Source organism: Schistocerca gregaria, chromosome 2 (assembly GCF_023897955.1).
Source record: "Schistocerca gregaria isolate iqSchGreg1 chromosome 2, iqSchGreg1.2, whole genome shotgun sequence".
NCBI lineage: Eukaryota > Metazoa > Arthropoda > Insecta > Orthoptera > Acrididae > Schistocerca > Schistocerca gregaria.
Window position 1 is genome coordinate 930,856,360 of NC_064921.1, and position 21,465 is coordinate 930,877,824.

General features: G+C 38.5%; 1 protein-coding gene across 1 annotated transcript in view; it reads right to left on the reverse strand.

Moving 5' to 3' along the window:
• Positions 1-21,465, reverse strand: part of LOC126335373 (phospholipid transfer protein C2CD2L) — a 568,714-nt gene that overhangs the window by 72,627 nt on the left and 474,622 nt on the right. Inside the window, exons 8-11 of the mRNA XM_049998583.1 lie at positions 17,116-17,254; positions 15,159-15,280; positions 10,128-10,154; positions 6,374-6,418 (exon numbers count right to left, since the gene is read on the reverse strand). Of these exons, the coding sequence (XP_049854540.1) occupies positions 6,374-6,418; positions 10,128-10,154; positions 15,159-15,280; positions 17,116-17,254 (333 nt within the window). The remainder of the gene's footprint in view (positions 1-6,373; positions 6,419-10,127; positions 10,155-15,158; positions 15,281-17,115; positions 17,255-21,465) is intronic.

A 21,465-nucleotide genomic window follows, 5' to 3' on the forward strand; every position in this document is an offset into this window, starting at 1 on the left:
TTGGTTTTTCTATCGCTGACACCATATAGCTGGTCTCCAAAGACGTTCCCTATCAATCATTGGAATCTTTGATCTCTGACTTTCCAGATATCTTTGAGGAGGGCCTGGGGCGTGTTTCAGACTTTGAAGCTCACTTACCATTTTCTATGCGCGAGGTAGATCCCCTTGGCTCTCCGCCCTCGGATAAAAGAAGAGCTAGACTGGCTGACAGCCCTCGGGGTCGTTCTTCCCATTTCTTCTAGTGAGTTATTGCCAGGAAACTGTCACATAAATTACGTCTTTGTGGCAATTTCAAGGCCACCATTAATTCCTAATTGGTGGTGGACACCTATCCTTAGCCTTGTGCTAATGAATTGTTCTCCGCCATGGCGGGAGGTCAATATTTTTCAAAATCGATCTTTTGGAGGCTTATCATTAGATACCACTTGATGAGGATTCCAAACGGCTGGCGATCGTAAACGCCCTGTTTGGCCTTTACCAATAGCAGCAGTTGGCCTTCGGAATATCCAGTGCCCCGGTGATATTCCAGCATTATCTTGAGCACGTCACGTCGTCAATCCCTCATTTTATTAATTACCTGGACGACATAATTGTCACAGGCCGTAGCACGAAGGAACACTTGCACAACCATCGCACCCTCTTTCTCAAATTGAGGTCCGTGGGCTTGCGTTGCAACCTGCATACGTCAAACTCCTTCCAACCATCCATTGAGAATGTGGGCTACACCATCTCTTGGCACGGCGCCCAGCCGCTAGGAAGTTTAGTCCAAGGTATTGTCAACCTTCCGCGGCCCGCTTCGCTGAAGGAGTTACCAGCTTTTTTAGGCAAGATTGCCTATTACCACCGGTTCATTCCCAGGACTTCCACCATAGCCCGCCCCCTGTACTGCCTTCTGCACAAGGGTGTTCCTTTTGATTGGTCGCCTGCATGTGAGCGAGTGTTCACCTCGTTGAAGGGCCTCCTCATGTCAGCGCCTTGTTTGGGTACTTTTGACCCCTATAAGCCGTTGGTCCTCGCTACAGATGCTTCACAGTATGGGGTGGGGGCAGTCCTGGCCCATTGCAACGCAGATAGTTCCAAGCAGCCACTGGTGTTTTAATCTAAAGCTCTGAGTCCCGTGCAGGTCCATTACTCCCAAGTGGAAAAAGAGGCTTTGGCCATTGTCTACGCTGTTACCAAGTTTCATCCTTTCTTCTTTGGCACGAAGTTTCAGTTAATCACTGACCATAAGCCGTTAATATCGTTATTTGGGCCCGCCTCTCAGATTCCGGATAGGGCGGCCCACAGATTACAGCGCTGGGCCTTGTTCTTCTCTAAGTACCATTATGACATTCAATTTCACCCTACTGGACAGCATGCCAACACAGACACTCTTTCCCCGGATCCTAAGTTCAATAGAGAGGAGGTTGTGTGTTTTCATTTGGATGTGGCGTCCCGACAAGCGGTTGATGACTTCCCGATCACTAGTTCTAGAGTCGCCAGGGAAACAGCAGCTGACCCGGTTCTCCGGCAAGTAGTTCGCCTCATTCAGCGGGGATGGTCATCCCGACCTCCAGGTCGGGCCTCGGACCCTTTTTGTAATTATTTTGTTCTACAAGACCGCCTCTCCGTCTTGGAAGGCGTTCTACTTCTGGCTACCGATGATACAGCTCCTCACGTGGTTGTTCCTGCAAGTTTGCGAAGGGAAGTCCTCACGTTATTACATGAGGGGCACTGGGGTGTTTCCCATACTAAAACCTTGGCTCGCAGACATGTGTACTGGACCGGTATTGACAGAGAAATTGAGCACTTGGTGGCCTTCTGTTCCCAGTGTGCGAGCCAACAGGCATCTCCCAGGTCAGCGTTCTCTTCATGGCTGCCTGAAACCCAGGCATGGGAATGTGTTCACATCAATTTTGTGGGCCCGTTTCTCAATGGCTTTCGGCTTATTGTCATTGATGCTTATTCCCGATTCCCATATGTGGTTTGCTGCTCATCAACTACTTCAGAAGTTGCGATCCAGGCACTAGCAAAAATCTTTTCTGTGGAAGGTTTGCCAGTCACCCTGGTCTCGGACAATGGACCACAGTTTATTTCGTAGACCTTCCAGGATTTTTGTAGGCGCTTCGGTATTCGGCACGTTTTCTCTCCCCCGTTTCATCCACAATCAAATGGGGAAGCCGAGCGCATGGTGCACACATTTAAGATGCAGATGAAAGTGCACGAATTTCCTGCAGAGGAGGCGTTGACATTTTTCCTGATGGCATACTGGACCACACCAATGGAAGAACGCAGCCCCGCAGAGCTCCTCTACGGGTGCCCACCTAGGACTCTGCAGCAACTCCTCTGCCCTGGTCCTCGCCAGTCTTCACAAAACAGAATAGCCGGCTTTCCACTGGATATGTCGGTCTGGGCACGTGGGTTTGGTCACAATCCACGTTAGATACTGGTGGTGGTCCTATGCTGCAATGCTGCCGGCTCTATACCTTGCAGGCGGGGGACCGGGAGGTACGTCGTCACCAAAATCGGCCACGTCCACGTTTGGGCACCCATCCTCCAACCCCTCGGGCACCAGCTACCCCATTGCCGGCACCCGTGTTGGTTTCTCAGGGGACGCTACCCCCCTGTGACTCCGCCACACTGTGATGGTTCTCAGCCTTGGGAGCCTCCAGTAGCTCCAGCACCGGCATTGCCATCATTAGGGAGGCACCAGTGAGCGCCGGCCCCCCTCGCAGGCCCAGTTTCTCAGGAGGCTGGTTCACCTGTTGTTGCCGCTTCCCCATCGTCCCCGCCACTGGGTCTTGCCCACCCAAGGTGGACCAGGATCCGGAGTGCGATGGCTTGTCTCCCGTTCTGCCCCAGGCTCCGGTGGTGGGATGATGGGGACCTCATCGTTTGGGTCACTTCCAGCTGTATTCGAAGGTTCCGGCTCGAGGTTTGGCAGATCCCCTCGACTCGAGCCTTCCGATGGACATGAAGGTCATCACTCCTGCACGACGCTCCACCTTCCGATGCAGTGGATGACAGTGGCTTCACCCCCCCAAAAGAGGAGGAGTGCAGTAGCCACCAGAAAGATCGTGGGAGGCGCAGATCGGCATGGCGCTTCACGGATGGTAGTTGCCGCAAGTAGAGTCCCGTCCACCAGAGGGCACACAAGAATTCGTCCGCAACCTCTGCCGGCGGAACAACAACTCAGGCAGCATGGGCTGTGCCCAGTCAGTTCACATCAAGCAAGCCTAGGAGACAGTTCCTGATCTATGCTATGTGAAGTGCGACGGAAAACGTGAACCGTGTTACTACACTTACTTATCTGTTTTCTAATTCAGTTTAAGATCTAATAGATACATGGAACCAGTTCTAACATGCTGATTGCCAACCATGCCTGGAAATTTATGCCATGGCACCAGTAAAGAGCTACTGTTATAAAAAATAAGAAATGGAAGAAGAAACATTAAAATTCAATGTCTCAGAAATGAGGTCATTATAGAAGGAGTTCACATATAAAGCAAAATACCAAAAAACTCTCCATAAATACACACAATTAGTTGGCCATGGTTGTCTGAGACAAGTTTAGTTAATCACTCTTCTGTCCTGATGTAATACTGCTTCACAAATATAGCCCAAATCTCCACATTCAAAAAGAAATGTTGACAGGTGAATCGTAATGTTTTCACAGACTTAATTGAATACAAGTTTGTAATAATATTCATTTATTTTGGTGGAAATTAAAAACACACTGCTTTAAAGTGCAACTGACTGTCTCTCCCACCACTCATTAGGTACATTCTATCATTCATTTTCTGCAAGCAGAGGAGGCAATGCCACCAAGATTCATCATCTATTGTGTCATGTGTATGAGTATAGGGTTATGAGTGATGGTTTTGTGAGGTTGTGGTAAAAAAAATTCAAGGTTGGTTGCACTGATGTCCATGATGGAAGTGGCTGAGAAAGACATTCAGATGTAATTGATGAACCTGCACAAGATATTGAGAAAATTGTGCATGTGGGACATGCGTTCACAATTTCTGAACTTCCTGAAGATGTGCCTCAGGTTTCAAGAATAGCTTTTTCAAGATAGTCACAGAGAGGTTAGATTATTATAAGCTTTTTCCAAGGTGAGTGACAAAATATCTACCCAATGTTTACAAAACTGAAAGAATGGAGTTGGTCTTATCATGAAGACGGGGAGGGATCCCCAAACAGAATCATGACATTTGTGTAGAACATGACCTCTGAAACTAAGGAATAATCCAAATTGTTCATGTACACTCATTCTCTCAATAAGCCAAAACATTCAGACAAATATCATCAAACCACTAAATGAGGGTTACATGGTTTGGGGTCACAAAGGAGTTTGACAACAGATTTCTTGAACGCAAAGTATGAGAAACTTTTGAAACACCTAAGGTCAATCCAAAATGAACAATATGTAATGATTACTGAGAGATTGATCTCCTTGATGACAAAGCACGACCCCATACTGTGAATGGAATGAAATAAACATACAAGACTTTTTGGCTGGATGATTTTTCAACATTCTCCGTACAGTCCAAACTTGACACCAACCGAATTTCATCTCTTCCCCAAGGTAAGACCAGGCTGCCTACTCAGCATTTTGCAACAGACAATAAGCTCAAGGATGTTGTCAGTAATGGGCTGAAGCACCACACAGCCTCATTCTTTGATGAAGGGAAAAGAAACCTGGTTGATGGTATGATTAATTCTGGAATTAGGGTGGTGAGTATGTGTAAAAGTGACATCAACATGTAAGTACAGATTGTATATAAAAATTTATCTATTTTTAATAGCTAGTCAGAGATAAATTAATGAATGGCCCTAATATTAGAAGATCTGCATAATTTTGTTCAAGAGCAGACCAGTAGACAGTATTCTGAGAATAAAATCAGTTACTTAACAGGACATGTTTCAGCTGCTGATAGTATCCCTTGCTCCCAATCTGCACAAGGTCTGCTTTTCTGGAAAATATTTGTTTTTCTCCCAAGAGTGGTTTGAAATTTTGATTTTTTTATCACACTCTTCATAAGATAGATCATTATCACAAAATAATATTTGAAACACTCTCGTCCTCATCTTTGGCCTCTAACTATTCATTTGCTGGTTTAGTTGTTGCTGCATCACATTCCAGGAGATGCTGACTATTAATCTCATGACATTTTCCTCTTTAAAGATAACGAACATGAAATTTACCATTAAACCTCAAAGAGAGGAATTACCAATGATAAATATGTAGAATTATTTTTAAATTCACCACAACCTTCAAACTGATTTGTCCAATTTCTCTCCACCTCTTGTCCAAAAGACTTTGGTTTGCATTATTATTTAACAGCCTACTATTTGCACAGAGAGGTCCAAGAATTACGATTAATGTGATGTACATCTCAGAATGTGATAATCTAACAATGGAAAATCCAGGATGGAATGTAACAATATTATGAAAAGAATAGTTGCTACTCACCATACAGCAGAGATGCTGAGACGCAGATATGCACAAGAGACTGACACTGTGTGTGTGTGTGTGTGTGTGTGTGTGTGTGTGTGTGTGTGTGTGTGTGTGTGTTGACAAAGACCTTGCTGGTCGAAAGCTTATTTTATGACAGTCTTTTGTTGTGCCTATCTGCAACTCAGCATCTCCACTATATGGTGAGTAGCAACTATCCTTTTCATAATACTGTCAGAATGTGATAAATCGAGAGAATAAAGATGGCTACTCACCATATATTGGAGGCATTTAGTGGTTGATACGCACATAAATCTGCTTTCAGAATTTATTCTGCAGTTCAGGACAAAAAGAAGGAGGGGAATAGGGAGCAAGAGGGGGGGGGGGGGGGGGGGGGGGTGCAGAGGCTGTCAGCTCTGAAGAAGAATCCAGGTTCATGAACTGAGCTACTGTATTCCAGTTCTTGCTTATTTGGCAATCTAGAGCTCAACACATTTGCTACATGGTTTGGGCTTATCTTTATTCACTCACTGGATTTTATACTACCAAGTGTTTTCCAGTAGCACAGAAATCGCTGTGACACATAAGACTTGTGTAACACAACAATATACTCAAATTTATGTCACAACTTGAGTACTTGTGGAATTGTACAATTGACAACATAACCATTAATCTTTTCAATGTTGCTGCCTACTGAGCTGTTGAATAACTAGATAACTTTAAACTGTCTGGCATTATTGGCAGCTTCAGAACGTGAGAACAAGATGAGCATAAATGTGGGCTTTAAATTAAAGCAGTTACTAATATTACAATGTTTCTTAAAGGTGGGATCCATACTTACAGCTTTTATTGACTCAGGATTGTAAAGCTGGTTATGGGAAAGGTTGTTAGTACTATGTTAGCAGTTGGTAAATGGTATAAATAGTGGCAATCTACCTCATCTGCAACTTCATGCCATCTGCCAGTGTCAGTCTGTTCAACCTGGATGCAGGGACAAAAAAACAACATGAGGAACTATATATGGGTTGAATTATTTGTTACAGAAACATTAATGGATTCTTCTGCCAGGTTAAGAGATACAAATGCTCATACAAAAAATTAAAAAATCATGTGACAAAAATAATTACAAAACACACAAAACTTAAGCTTGTATAAATGTAACTATATTTACAGCCAATTCAACACACTACATATTCACTTACAGCATAAGCTACTCTTGTCACTGAAGCATCAATATTTACATGGGGGCTTTAATATTAAAACACATTTAGATGCAAAAATAGGTATTACAAAACAGGATGATCAAAATGTTTTAAAGAAAGGCAGTTCTTTTTAATAAATTGGAATTTGATTTTTGCAAATAAAAAAATAAAAAATAAATGGGGTAAGGCAACACAATAAAAATACCCTTTATCTGATGCATTTTATGTACATCCCTTTCTATATGAAGCAAATTCCCTATAAAAGTTCCCTCATAAATAACATCTGTTGGCAAAAATAATCAGTTTTTGAAAATATAATATAACTGGATGGATAAAAAAAACTACTCACCAAGTGGTAGCAGGAGAAAACACATATAAGACTTAAAGAAATGTGCAAGCTTTCAGAGCAGAAGGATAGACAGGAAAAGAAGAGGGATGAAGGAAAAGGAAAGGAAACTGGGAATGTGTTCAGACAAATTTCAGGATTGAAGCTGGCCCTCTCTGAATGCACTGCACAACTGATGGCTCATCTGAAGATGACTGGGAAGTTCCCAGCTGAAACATCATGCAATGAATTTAGTGACATCCATCTACAAGCCTGAAATTTGTTTCAACATTCAATTCACTGGGAAAATTTTAAACAGGGAGAGCTTGGAAAAGTTTTGGATGACATTTCTGAACTCTACCCATTTCCTAAATGTTGCTAGTCCTTTACCTCCATCCATCTTCCTCCCCCTTCGCCCTTCTGCCAGAAGGAGGAGCCACTGGCTCTGAAAGCTTGCACATTTCTTTAACCTTTATATGTGTTTTCTCCCACTGTTGCTTGATGAGTAGACTTTTTAACCTATCCAAATACATTAAATCAGTATATGAGTAGGTTTGTCACAGTAATTAGCTGCACTTTTTATAATTTTATCTTTCTGTTCACAATCATGCAATTGATCTTGAGCAGAACTTGAAAAATTTAACTATGAGGATATCACTGATGGGAGAAATATATCTTTATTATTTTTTTTTGTTTCTTAGATTATCTTCATTTATAATCTGAAACTGATGTTCTCTATTTATTATTTTACCATATTGCTTGTAGAAGTTATATCAATGGACTCATTCAGTTAGATGCACATACACCTGTGGCAACAAATACATTTCCAGTACATATTTCAATTTCTATGGTATTTAAGATTTTATATCATTGATCATTTATCTTGTTCAAACAATATGGGAAGAGTTTTTACTCACCTAATGGCAAAACTGTAACAGCTAGAGACATAACAGGTACGCAAGGCAATTTTAACTGCCTCAAATGTTAAATAAGCTCTACTAACTACATTGTATCACCATGACAGTGCACAGTAACTAAGAACCCTCTGCCCAAGGGGGATACTAATTGTCAAAATGACTTATATTTTATCTCCCACTCAAATTTAATTTGACAACCCTAGCCAATGATGTTTTGTCCTTGTCCTTGTATTTTTTTGTCAACTAGCCTTAGAACCAGTTTAAAATGGAACAATGTCATCAAACAACAGAGCCACACAGTACCGCATCCTTTCCAACAATATACGTCATGTTATTTTATTGGATGGATAAAAAATCTACACACGAAGTGGTGGCAGAACACACACGTAAGAGAATGTTGTGATTGGCAAGCTTTCGGAACCAGTGGCTCCTTCTTCAGACAGAAGGGTTGAAGGGGAACAAAAAAGGGTGAAGGAAAAGGACTGGAGTGGTCTAGGAAAAGGGGTAGGCTTCGGGAAAGTCACCCAGAACTGTGGGTCAGGGAAGACTTACCTATTGGATGAGAAGGAAAGACTGATTGTTGGGGACCACATTGGACAAAATTTGAAAACCTCATAGCTTAAAGGTGGAAGACGGGGTAATATCCAAGACAAAGATTACTACTAAAACATGGTGCATGAGTTAATAGGTGTGAAAAGCTAAGTATATTATATGTAACAATTATCAATTAGGATGAATGGGCATAGGCAGAGGGTGTATACTGGCAACTCACAATATCCTGTTGCAGAGTAAGCTCTACAACATGACACCTGGTGCCTGTTTCACTACACATGCCATCTGTATTCTTCCCTCAGACACCAGTTTCTCAGAGCTCAGCAGGTGGGAACAAGCACTACAATGTGTCCTTGGTTCTCGCCACCCACCTAGCCTTAATTTATGTTAATTTCTTCCGTCTCAGCTTTTCTTCACTGTAACTGCTCTTTGACTCATTATGTTTTAGTTTTCTACATCTTTCATTGTCTTTCCCATCTATTTTTCAGTGTCTCCCGCCCCCTCCCCCCCCCCCCCCCCCCCCCTCCTCCCCTGTCCCACCTCTGTTACGTACAATGCACTTAGATTTTCACTCTTATTAACTCGTGCACGGTGTTTTAGTAGTAATCTCTATCTTGCATATTACCCTATCTTCCACCTTTAAGCTCTCAGGTTTTCAAATCTCATCTGATGCAGTCCCCAACAATCAGTCTTTCCTTCTCATACCATAGGTAAGTCTCCCCTGACCCACGGTTCTGGGTGACTTTCCCGAAACCTACCCCTTTTCCTAGACCTCTCCAGTCCTTTTCCTTCACCCTTCTTCATTCCCCTTCAACTCTTCTGTCTGAAGGAGCCACTGGCTCCAAAAGCTTGCCAATCCCGACAGTTTTTCATGTGTGTGTTCTGCCGCCACTTGGTGAGTAGATTTTTTATCTATCCAGTTAAATAATTTAATGTGAACTCCTCTGATTTGTGAACAATTCCTTTCACTTTTGCTCACGGTTACAAAACTATAGACTTTAAAAATTAAACTCCAATAACAGTAATCTTCTGTGTGTCTGTTAAACTTGTGTTAATATAAAATAAACTAGTTATTGATTTCAGAGTCTGTGTTTGATGAGAAGCATTCTTCTTCTGTCTTAATTTTTTTTCAGTCTTTTTGCTTAATTTCTTTTTTTCCATCTTTGCAAATACATTACCCTCTATCTTTCCTTATTGTTATTTGAGGTTATCATCATCATGCCCTGATTCAGTTAGCACATCAATTTTATTTCTTTTCGAGCATATGCCTGTATATTACTCCTCCAGTTTCTTCACTGATCCTCTACTTTTTTAGCATTTTTGCTATGACCAAATTATTATTGTGATTTTATAAACTTGTTCCATTATCTGTGAATTTTAAATTTTATACCCTCCATAAGTAAGCTAAATATATCAAAGAGGTGTCATTCAAAAGAACTGGTAGCTCTATGAATTGCCTCACAATACTATAAGAAATGATATTCTAATGTTTTAAAGGAAATCACTTTTCATTTTTTTATCTCATAACAGTTGCCACCCAAAATTTTCACAATGGGTTTGACTTCAGGAGTTAATACTCAAACACCTTTTTAAATTAAATACAAAAGCTAATTACAATCAAAAGTTTCATTAGAAATTTGCAAGTTTTAAATACAGCATTTTTCTACAAAGTAAGGGAATCTGAATCATCTTACCTTCACCAGCTGCCTGTGTTGTGGCTCCTGAATATGCCCAAAGGAGCAACAAGAAAACAACACACAATTAGTAGAGAATATCAACTATCAATCAACAAGCAGGTTTCATTGCATCACTCTTCATAATAACACAACACAGCAAGTATGAAAGCAAACAGGGATAAAACATTATTACTATCACATAATTAATGAAGAATGTTAAGGACATGGATATTGAAGCCAAAAAGTTTACTGCTTTCATAAGATGTAAAGGAACTTTCTCCACATGCAGCACTACCAAGAAGGTATTCTCATATAAAAGGTGAATACAGGAGTACAAACACACTGATCAAGCGAATTTAATGCTGAAGTGGGATGTGAACCAAACCCAAAAGAGCAATGGTTTGATTTTTGGAGAACATTCTGAAAGTAACATAAATATACAAATGGCTGATTTAACAAAACAAGGGTTCAGAGTTACCTGGATATGGCTTCTGAACTATTTCATATCTTCAAAAATAATGATTTTAATGAGTTGTGTAACAAACAAAATACCAAGCACACAGTAACCCGTAATTGTATTTCTTTTTGTACATTTAGGGCTGTGTGAGAGGAGTTAGGATCTGAATGAAGGATAATGAATGAGTCCAGGATGAAAGGGTGACATATCCTTATGTGAGAGCTATAGTTAACTTGATATTGCTAATCCTGCCATTGTTTATCCAGAGGCTAAACACCAGTCTTTGCTTCTACCACATTAACTAATAGTTCCATTTCCTTGTGCCAGGTCACTCCTCTCTTAACACAAGCATTCTTCAATTTCTCCATTGTTCTCCTTATAGAGAGCACAATGTATTAATCATGAATATTTTAACATGGTGTAAACATAAAATCTGTCATAATCTTAAGTTTTCAAATACGAACCCATGTCATTGCATCTTCTGTCAACTGTCTTATCCATTTATAATCATAAGACAAACAAATCATTACATTTAATATAAAAAATGAGAGAGTTCATTTCCTCAAATGATAAATGAGTAACCTTCTTTTTCACTGTCAATGTTATCACAATCTGTGATCTTCACACTTGATAAGAACCACTGTCTGTTTTTAACTAATTAATTAGCACCTCTGTTTGAACAGGTGATAGCTTAAGGGTGGTGTTATAGTCAGAAAACTAGAAAATGCTGGGGTACATTAACAGAATGTACATCTAACGGTATATCACACTGTTAACAGTGTGACATTCTTGAAGATCAAGCTGTAATTGCTTCAGTATGAATTGCAAATAAATTAAATCAATAAATACAGCTGAGTAGAAAGGTGGTAACAGAATAGCCTTTGTTATCCATAACAAAAAATTTCACAGCTGATGCCACCAATTTTCAGTGCAATGGAAGCAACAAGATTAAGAGTTTTTGTTCATACAGACAACCAAGTTGAGGATTAGCACCTTCTGGAAAGTTAGAAAATTTATCATAAGGCAATGTGACAGGAAAGAGTGGAGTGTGTCAAACTAAATATTCAACACTAGGAAAGAACTGAAACTAAAACAATAACTTGAAGAAATTCTGCTATAAGATAAGAGAGAGGCATAAGGTGCATATCTAGAAGAATACTAATTTAGACTATCACTTAGCAATACCATTACCAATGTCGGAATATTGATAGATACTGGTGCAAATGTTGGTTATTTTAACTCAAGTGTTTTATCACCATGAAGAACTGCTCTTTGTCAGCAGAAGCAGAGTTCTAGAAATGTGTAGGGTCAGATGAAGAAAGAAATAAAGATCATTAGCTAGCTAAACTAAAAATAAATCGAAAGCCTTTGCCTAAAACATTTTATGCCCAGAATACAGATGACAAATATGATCTGTTTCTCAGTATGTTAACTTATTTTTATGTTGCTTAGCCTCAAAATCAAAACTAGTCAGTGGGGAAAAGCAATAGATTACAAAAAATTATGAGAACACAATAGAAAAATAAATTGAATAACTGAGATACTGACACAAGCAGTGGGAAAATAATTGCAGGAAACTAATAAATGCCCTTAATGAAGAAAGCTGAAAGCAGCTGAGAATGTTATCAGTTGTGAAACAAGTGATAATTTTGTAAAGGATCAAATAGAAGCCATGTCAATGAGAATTATAAAAAACAGTAATTACAGATGGTACATTGCAGGTATTTTCAAATATTACCAAGTAGGCATGCTAGAAAATTTAATAGAAAAGTAGCATTCTGCAAGTAAACTGTCCTATAAGCTACCACTAAAACTATGCATCTCAGTGTTCTGAATGTAACTTCAAAATAGGACCTGTAAAAAAAGGTACAGAAGTTAAAGGCAAGGAACACTCTGGTGCTGATGAAATTCAAAACAGTCTAATATAGCATGTCACTGATGAAGCACTTACATCATTGATGAGCATAGTAATAGTTCTTTCATGCAAGAATATTTCCGAAAAGACTGAAAATAAGCAAGTTTGTACTAACATACACAAAAACTGACAAGGATTTTAACAACTACAAGCTTGTCTCTCAAATACATAGATTCTCAAAAATCTTAGAAATATTCATGTAGCATAGATTTTTTTCTCTGTCTGAATAAGAACGATGTTCTATGTACAACTTAGAATGGCAATAGAAAGTGAAAATTAACAGAAAAAGCAACAATCAGGATAATTATACAGTCATTAGATGACAGCAGAGTATGTGTTTCTCTGGAATTTCTTAGCAGATTAAAATCATGTGTTGGACTAGTACCTTTGCCTTATGTGTATGATGCACTTAATAAATGAGCTATCCAAGAAAAACTTGCAAGCTACCATAACAGCTTTCATTCTGGTAGTGCCTCTCTCAACTTTAAAACTCAACAGGAACTCTTCTTGAGGAAGCTGACAACAACAGGGATATTCTTGAAATAAATCTTGTGGCTAAATCGTTTAATAGAAGATACCCTTCACATAAGTGCCAATCTACCAAGGTATGTACAAGACCTGTATAGTTGAGAAGTAGGAGAAAGGTGCTGGTGCTATTGCAGTGGTGAAAGATTATGAGCCAAGCCTGGGCAGTTTACTTGCCAAGAGCATTACACACAGAAGTCTTGGGTTCAGCTCTTTATTTCTGCTGACTGAGTATGTTAAGTAACAACTCTGAACTGGAATAGTTTGAGTGAAAAGTACACACTACAACAAGATAACTTATAGAAAATGAACTGAATGTGTCCATGGTACTCCACATTAGAGAAGAGAGAAGCTATAGATGAAACAAAGTTGTAGGAAGCAATGGTCAAAAGATTCTTAAGCATTAATTCAAATAATGATGTTAGATGGGAAATTTTCAAGAATACCTGCACAATTAGGCCCTGTTTTATTCATAACAGTCAACGTCTACTATCTGCCCACAAACAACTTCTGTATGATGGACCCTTTACACTATACAACTATTTGAACAAGAGAATGGGGAAACTACTTATGGAATCAGACTGAGTAATGAGGAAAAACTTTGGCATTTTAATTTTACTATTTTTCTGAGCACATATAAAACAAAAGCATCTCTCTCTCTCTCTCTCTCTCACTCTCTCTCTCTCTCTCTCTCTCTCTCTCTCTCTCTCTCTCTCTCTCTCTATCTCTTTCTCTCTCCCTCTCTATCCTAACATGTATCCTGTCATACAGGGTCAACTGTTTTCATGATTTAGCAGATTTATTTTATAACGTAGTGGCTAAATACCATTACTCTTGCTACAGTTGTCAGTTAGCCTAAGAGAGAGAGGATGTGTGCTACCTGTCTGTGAAGGGCATAAACTTCGTTCTGCGAGTTAACAAATTTTAACTTCTGGTGTGTCTTAACTGGCCAGCTTAGCATTTGCCTACACAAGTTTGGACACTTCCTACAAACCTCACTCAAGCTGGCTAGTTTAACATATCAGAGGTCATTAATCAATTATGTGGATTCAGTCTGAGTCTGGCTCATATCTCTGTCTCACAAGTTAGCGTGCTGCACATTAAGCTATATGAGCAGGGCCTATAAAACAACGTAATAATTAATAAAAGTAACACATAATTCAATCAAAAACAAATGTACACATTCCTAAAACAATGAATAAAAACCAATTAGGACATGTACTGCACCCAATGAGAAATCATAAAAAAATTACCTCAGCATTTGGAACCATATTAATAATATGCATGGTTTGCAATACATCAGGTGTCAGATATTTGTCTTTGAATAACTCCAAAAAGAGTAGGTGCAATAAGAAGCAAACCATATTAAGAACTACCTAACAAAATAAATTAAATTCGTGCAATAATAAATAATGTTATTGGATAAATTAGCAAATACTTCATAACTAGTCACTAAATTTTTATACTTATTAATCATAAATCATTTAAGAAGCTATGCAGCATCATCAAGTGACAGTTTTGGTTTCTTGTTCAGTAGCATTGCTCTAACAATCAAAATTGTCACCGATGTTGGAGTAAAAGTGCCTGAATGTATCAAAATTAATTAATACTAAAATTTAGTGACTGGTTACAAATATTTTGCTTATGTATAGTTTTAACAAACAATCAAAGATTCTGACTGTGTGAAAATGGGTGTGTGTAAAATAAAGTTGTTCCAAACAATGGAAAGTCTGGGATAGAATAACAAAAACATGGAAATGCCAGATTGCTACTTACCACATAGGGGAGGTGTTGAGTCATAAACCGACACAATGAAAAAGAATGCTAGAAATATTTCAGCTATTGGACAATGTTCTCCTTCAGAAGTAAAAAACTCACACATTCATAAAAGAGCAACTCACTCTGTCTCTGGGTGCTACGGCCTATCTGCCCAGCCTTAGTGGCCAGAGACAGTGGCCATGTGTGTGAGTTGTTCTTGTGTGAATATGTGTGTGTTTTCTACTCACTTGCTGTATGTGGTGAAGTGCACTCTATGCTTCCCATATTGTTGTTATAAACTTGGTTCAGAGAGATATGATGATTAGCAATTGAATCATATCAAACCAATTTTCAAATTTTCTTGTATATATGTGAGCATTGGCTTCTTACTTACTCTCTGCACACTGTGTATTATTAAAGTGCTTTTGCTTGTCTGAGTGGGACCAGTACGATTTCTCATTTCCAGCTCTTTGAGAGCTGAATCAGTGACAGCTTCACCACCATTTGTTAAGTTCTCTGCAAAAAAGATGGAAACTTCAGGTATTATGATGAAATACTATTCTAAAATGCTGTCTGCTACGTGTATTCTTTAAGACTGAAGATACTCTGAAATAAATGTTAGAATTTATAACACATTACGCTGTTTATGTTAACAAATAAATGAACTGAAGTTAATCATCTGATGAAATCAGTTCCTTGCTACCTAACTACAAGAGGATGAGCACATAACCATATATTGAGTTAATGGCTTGACTCCTGACCTCAGTGCCTGGTTTTGCACTGTTGCATTGCACCCTAGTGAAATTCTTTTAAATCATGAAAGCCCAGTCTAATAAACAGCCAAGGAATAAATTGCAAATAAGCAATAAATGTGAAACATTAAACAAGATGAAATACGAATAGTCCTTCAGAACAAATATGTAGCCATACACCAATACTAAGACTGACCCTCAATTTTATTTAGCCTGAGAAGCAAGTCCTATTGAATGGTGGCCTTATACAGGATAATATTACACACACTGAAAGAAATAAGATTTGAAATAGCAGTGCTATCAGTGCAAACAGAGTGTACAAAGGTAATGTTTAACTTGTACCAATGACATTATGAAGTGCTCCAGATTGTTTTACTGGAAAAATTCCCCACATTTAACAATTCATTCAAGTCTCTCTCAATAACTAATTCATCAAAAACAAAGTTCAGCATCTTAAGTCCATATTAGCACACAACTAAGTTGCAATGAAATGACTACGTCCAAATTAACCCCACACTAAGCTACTACTTAACACACACAGCTCATAGGCTGCACAAGATCTTAACACGTTACCTCACCAAGAACACTGACCAAAAGACAATAAGTATTCCAATTATATACATTATATCTTTGAACAACTGCACTTGAATATAATTTCATTACAGGTAAATATCACCAAACAATCAACTTTAAGTTACATTTCACAATTTATATAAATGGAATGGCAATTGCTAGTCAAATGTGCTACTTTATTCTCTCTTGCTAATTTCACACTATATTGTTCAAATAACTTCCTTACACCAACTAATTCCCAAATTACTTGTAAAATAAACATAAACAATTAAAAACAGTAGTACAAATAATTCATGCATAGACTAACTTACCTGTGTAGCTTCACAGAACTCTTCATTTTGGAACTCAATAATAACAATTCAGTATTTTATTTATAACAAATTGCTGGTTTGTTGGTATGTCTAATATGCTGATATTGTAGCTGATTTCAATAACTAGAAAAATAGTGTATCATATTCATACAAAACATATCTGTTTTATTTGTTGTTTTTGTTATAAACAATTTTACACATGAACATCAATAACTTTAATTCTATTTGTTACATAAATTTGGCACTAATTTTACTGAACTCTTATCTTTATTGCAGTTTCAATGCTGTAATCAGATTTTCTGTAGCTTTACTGTTTACAGTGAATATATTAGCTTTAGTTTTTGACACAGTCATGTGGTGGCTCAGTTTTACTATTTGTCCCCCTGCAGGGAAACCTAGGTGGCTTCCGCTTACTGGCACACTAAATACCTGCCCAACTCCTTGCTTGGCTTGTTCCAGCCCGTTGGATCTCTGGATGGCTTGTTCCAGCCCCTTTGACATCTCGATGCCTCTCTCTTACCTATCTGGCCCAGCCACTACACTGCCACTTCTCAGCTACATATCACTCAACCAAACCTTCCATCTTTGATCAGTTTCCATTTTCTGTACTACTTTATCAAGATTAGAGTCAGAGCTAATTAAAATTCCACTTGATTAAAACTAGGGACAGAACCAGCCAAACGTTAATAAAATTACTAATGTAAATTCTACATACCTTGTGTATCTGGTCTTGAGAAAACTGTTTTTGTTGTTGTTATTACACCACCTGATGGTGAAACAGTTCTCAGTGTTTCTTTCAACTTGTATGGTTTGTCGCCCAAAAGTGGAATATCAGGTCCTTCAATGAACAAGAACTGAAAGAGTTCAAGAACACATGAAGAACTGAACAAAGTCTCCAAAAATATGAAATAATATATGCAAAGACAAGTTAAACACAATTTATTTATTTGAATGCTCTTAATTGCTCTACTCACTACCTGTTAAACAGAACACCAGTAACAACGATGTTTGTTCTTAGTAAGCAATTGGTTTGTGAAGAGAATGGTATGTTATAACAAAAATCCGTCAATATTTTGATAAAACTCTCTCCGTATAGTGAAGGGGCTATTTACGAGTGCTGGTGTGATATCCTTGGGTCCAATATTACACAATTCCTTTAGTAAAATAATTTAATTGTATAGATAAAAAAATCTACTCACCAAGCAATGGCAGAACATGTGCATAAAAGAAGGTTATAGTTTGGCAAGCTTTTGGTGCCAGTGGCTCCTTCTTCAGGCAGAAAGGTTGAAGAGGAAGGAAGAGGGTTAAGGAAAAGGACTGGAGAGATCTAGGAAAAGGGGAGATTTCAAGAAAGACACTCATAACTGTGGGTCATGGGAGACTTACCTGATGGGATGGGAAGGAAAGACTGATTGATGGGGACTGCATTGGAGATTACTGATTAAACATCATGCATGGGTCATAGGAGTGAAAGGCTATGTACATAGTATGTAACAGAGGTCGGAGGGGGCAGTGAAAAATAGAAATACATTAGAAAACTATAATGGAGTGAAGAAAAGAGTAGTTACTGTGAAGAAATGCTGAGATGGGAGAAAGTAACATAAATTAAGGTCAGATGGACAGCAAAACGCAAGGACATGTTGTAATGCTAGTTCCCACCTGTGGAGTTCTGAGAAACTGACGTCTGAGGGAAGAATCCAGATGATGTGTATGGTAAAACAGGCACCAAAGTCATGACTGACATGTTGTAGAGCATGCTCTGTAACAGGATATTGTATTTTGCCAGTATACATCCTCTGCCTATACCCATTCATCCCAATAATTTGGTGGTAGTCATGCCGATGTAAAAGGCCAAACAGTGTATATGTAACAGTTGGTATATGAAGTGTTGTTTCACAGGTAGCTCTCCCTTTATAGTATATGTTTTGCCAGTTACAGGGCTGGTATAGGTGGTAAGTAGAAGGACGGATAGGCCAAGTCTTGCAGTGGAGAAAGTCACAGGGGTAGGAGCCATACGGTAGGGAGATGGGTGCAGAAGGAGCATATGGTCTGACAAGAATATTGCGGAGATTGGAAGGGTGACAAAAAGCTATACTAGGTGTGGTGGGCAAACTCTCAGATGATTTTACGAAGTGATGGTCTTTTCAAAGTAGCTGATTAACACATTCCAGACCGAGTGATCAGTGGTGTGCTCCGAAGTTGTTGTTTGGAGGGATGAGCAGTACCAGGATTGGATGGGATGGTTCAGGAAATCTGCTTTTGTACTAGGATGGTGAGATTACTATGTCCAATGAAGACTGAGGTGAGAATAGTGGTGTATTGCTGTAAAGATTCTACATACGAACAAATATGTTTGCCTTGAATGCCAAGGCTGGATAGGACAGAACATTTGACATGGAGCTACTGGCCCTGAAAGCGTGCCTAATTATAACCTCCTTTTCCATTTGTGTTCTGCTGCCACTTGGTGAGTAGATTTTTTATCTCTCCAATTAAATTATTTTGTCAAAAATTAATTGTTTTCCTTGTTACACTTCTTTTAGTGGTAGATCTTGGGGTGGGGGGACATAAGTGAAAATGGCCAAAAAATCACATTTTGAAAACTGCTACCCTTAGTATCTATAGAATATTCTCTGATAGTTTTACATCTCAAATAATATTAGAAACGAGTTAAGACTAATAAAATCTGAGAGTCTGCAAGTTGTGTGTCACATACACTTTTGCTGGACACCAATGACTTTGTTTACAGTCTGTGGAACTACAAAAGCAGTAAGTTTTATCTTTGATTTCAGCTTTATGCAAAGACTTCTGTACGCAAAAGACTACTTTTTGTTCCTTAATGAATTTGGCCAATTGTAGACCTTTCAGAACCTAAGACAAAAGGACAATTTTCTTCTTCTTATCTTCTCAGAGCTTCTTCATGTATTTGCCGATGGCCAGCTTCTGTTTGTTTGACATCGCCCACCTAGGTTGTGAATTTTGTTATTAGACAGGGAATTTTGCAGTACTGATCATTAGCCTGAAACATTCCCTGTCCTGTAAGGTGTCTTCTGTGACATTAAGTTTTCTCAAGTCCTTTCTTGTCTCTTCCAGGTGTTTTTTAATTTGAAAATGAAATAGAAAATTTTCTTCATTAGCCTATTGTCATTCATTCTGTACATATGGCCATAAAACTTTAATCTCCTCTTATTGTGACTGTGACTGTTCCTATGTTTCTGTGTAGATCTTAATTTCTCCTCTTCATCCAGTTGCTATCTTTGTTCTTTTGTGGTATTAACATTTTTCTGAGTATTTTCCTTTCCTTCTATCTTTCTTTTCCAGTTCTTCTTGTTTACCCTTCCATTCAGTGTTGGGCATGCAGATCCATAAAGAGCTTCCAGTTTAATTACTGTTGTGTGCTGTTTAATTTTTGCCTGGAATGATACTGAACTTTTATTATATCAGCTTGTGTGAGATTCCTTTTTCTTTGATCTTCCTTTACTTGTGATGTGATGTAACCAATTTGATTGTATGCAGTCTCCCAAATACTTACACTTATCAGCTCTTTTGATGTTCCTATGTGTGTTTGTATGTACTTTTTTTTGTTGTGTTTATGTTGAATGTAGTCTATTTTCTCAGACGATATTTGTAGCCCAATTTTAACTGCAGTTCTGTGAAGTGCTTATATCACTTTCTTTTTATTGGTTTGTTCTTAGAAATTACTGCAATATTGTCAACAAAAGTGAGATGTATCACCTCAGATCTTCCTCTTCCTTGTCCTATATGGATTCCTTCAATGTTTTTCTCTTGTAGTTTTTTCATCCCCCTCTATCATGACCATGTCTAAGACCAGATTGATAAGAATCAGTGAGAGCTCACTGCCCTGCCAAACATCTTTGCTAATTCTGAAGGATACAGAAACCTCTCCTAGAAATTTAACTTTCGAAGTTGTGTCTTTGAGTGTCTGTTCAACTGCCTGTCTGGTGGTTTTTTTGACACCCGTTTCTTCCAGTGCTAGGAATACTGGCTCTCTGTTTGCTTGTCTGTCGGTCTACATAATCATAGGCTTTTTTTAAATCAATGAATGTAACAACTGTGTTAAGGTTCCACATTGTTCTGATCCTGAGGATAGCTTTCAAGTTAAAAATTTGCTCTGGGCATGATCTATTTCTCTGAACCCTGCTTGGTACTCACCAAATGTGTCTTCTGCATGATCTTTTATTTTACTCAGTAGAGCTTTGGATATAATTCTGTAGGTGATTGGAAGCAGAGATATGTATCAGTAATTATTTGTGTCTGTCCTGTTACCCTTCTTGAGTAGCAGATGGATTATGGCTTGTTTCTGGTTATATGGTATTCTTCCTGTCTTCCAGCAATCTTTAATACCCTTGAATAGTTTCAGCTGCCCACTTTCCTCCACACCTCAGCTAATATCCCTTTTTCATGTTGCACATTGTTGTTTTTCAGCTGGCCAATGTATTGTTCAATTTGATATAGTGATGGTGGTTCTGCATGTGGCTTTTTCTTTTGAGGCTGTCTGAAAATTAGTCATCATATTGGTTCCTTGCAGTTTAGAAGATTTTTTAGGTATTTTGCTAGTAACTCGTTGTTGTCTTTGTTGTTGGTAATCAGTTTGCCTTTGAATCTTTGAAGTATAGGCTCATTGGCTTGTAGCCTCTTATTTCTTCTTTGAAAACTTTATAGAAATCCCTAGTGTTGTTCTGTCTGAAAACTGTATCTATGTTCTCAAATTGCTTTTTCTTATATTTACATTTCCATTTTTAAATAATTTTTGATACATGTTTTCTGATCTCAATGAATGTGTTCCAGCCTCTCTCCATTTTGTCAGAGTTCCATTTTTTCCAAGCTGTTAGTCAACGCACTATCGCTTCATCACATATCTTATTCCAACACTTATGTTTGCTTCTTCTTCATTGTTGTTCTAGTTCTTTCACCTTTTCTATCATTGCTTCTCTGATTTCATACCAAGATGTTGATGAATATTTTAATTTCCATTTTTTGCACTCCACTTTGACTGGGATTCAGTAATGTGACTTGGACAGTTGTTACCCAAGCATTCTTGCAGTTG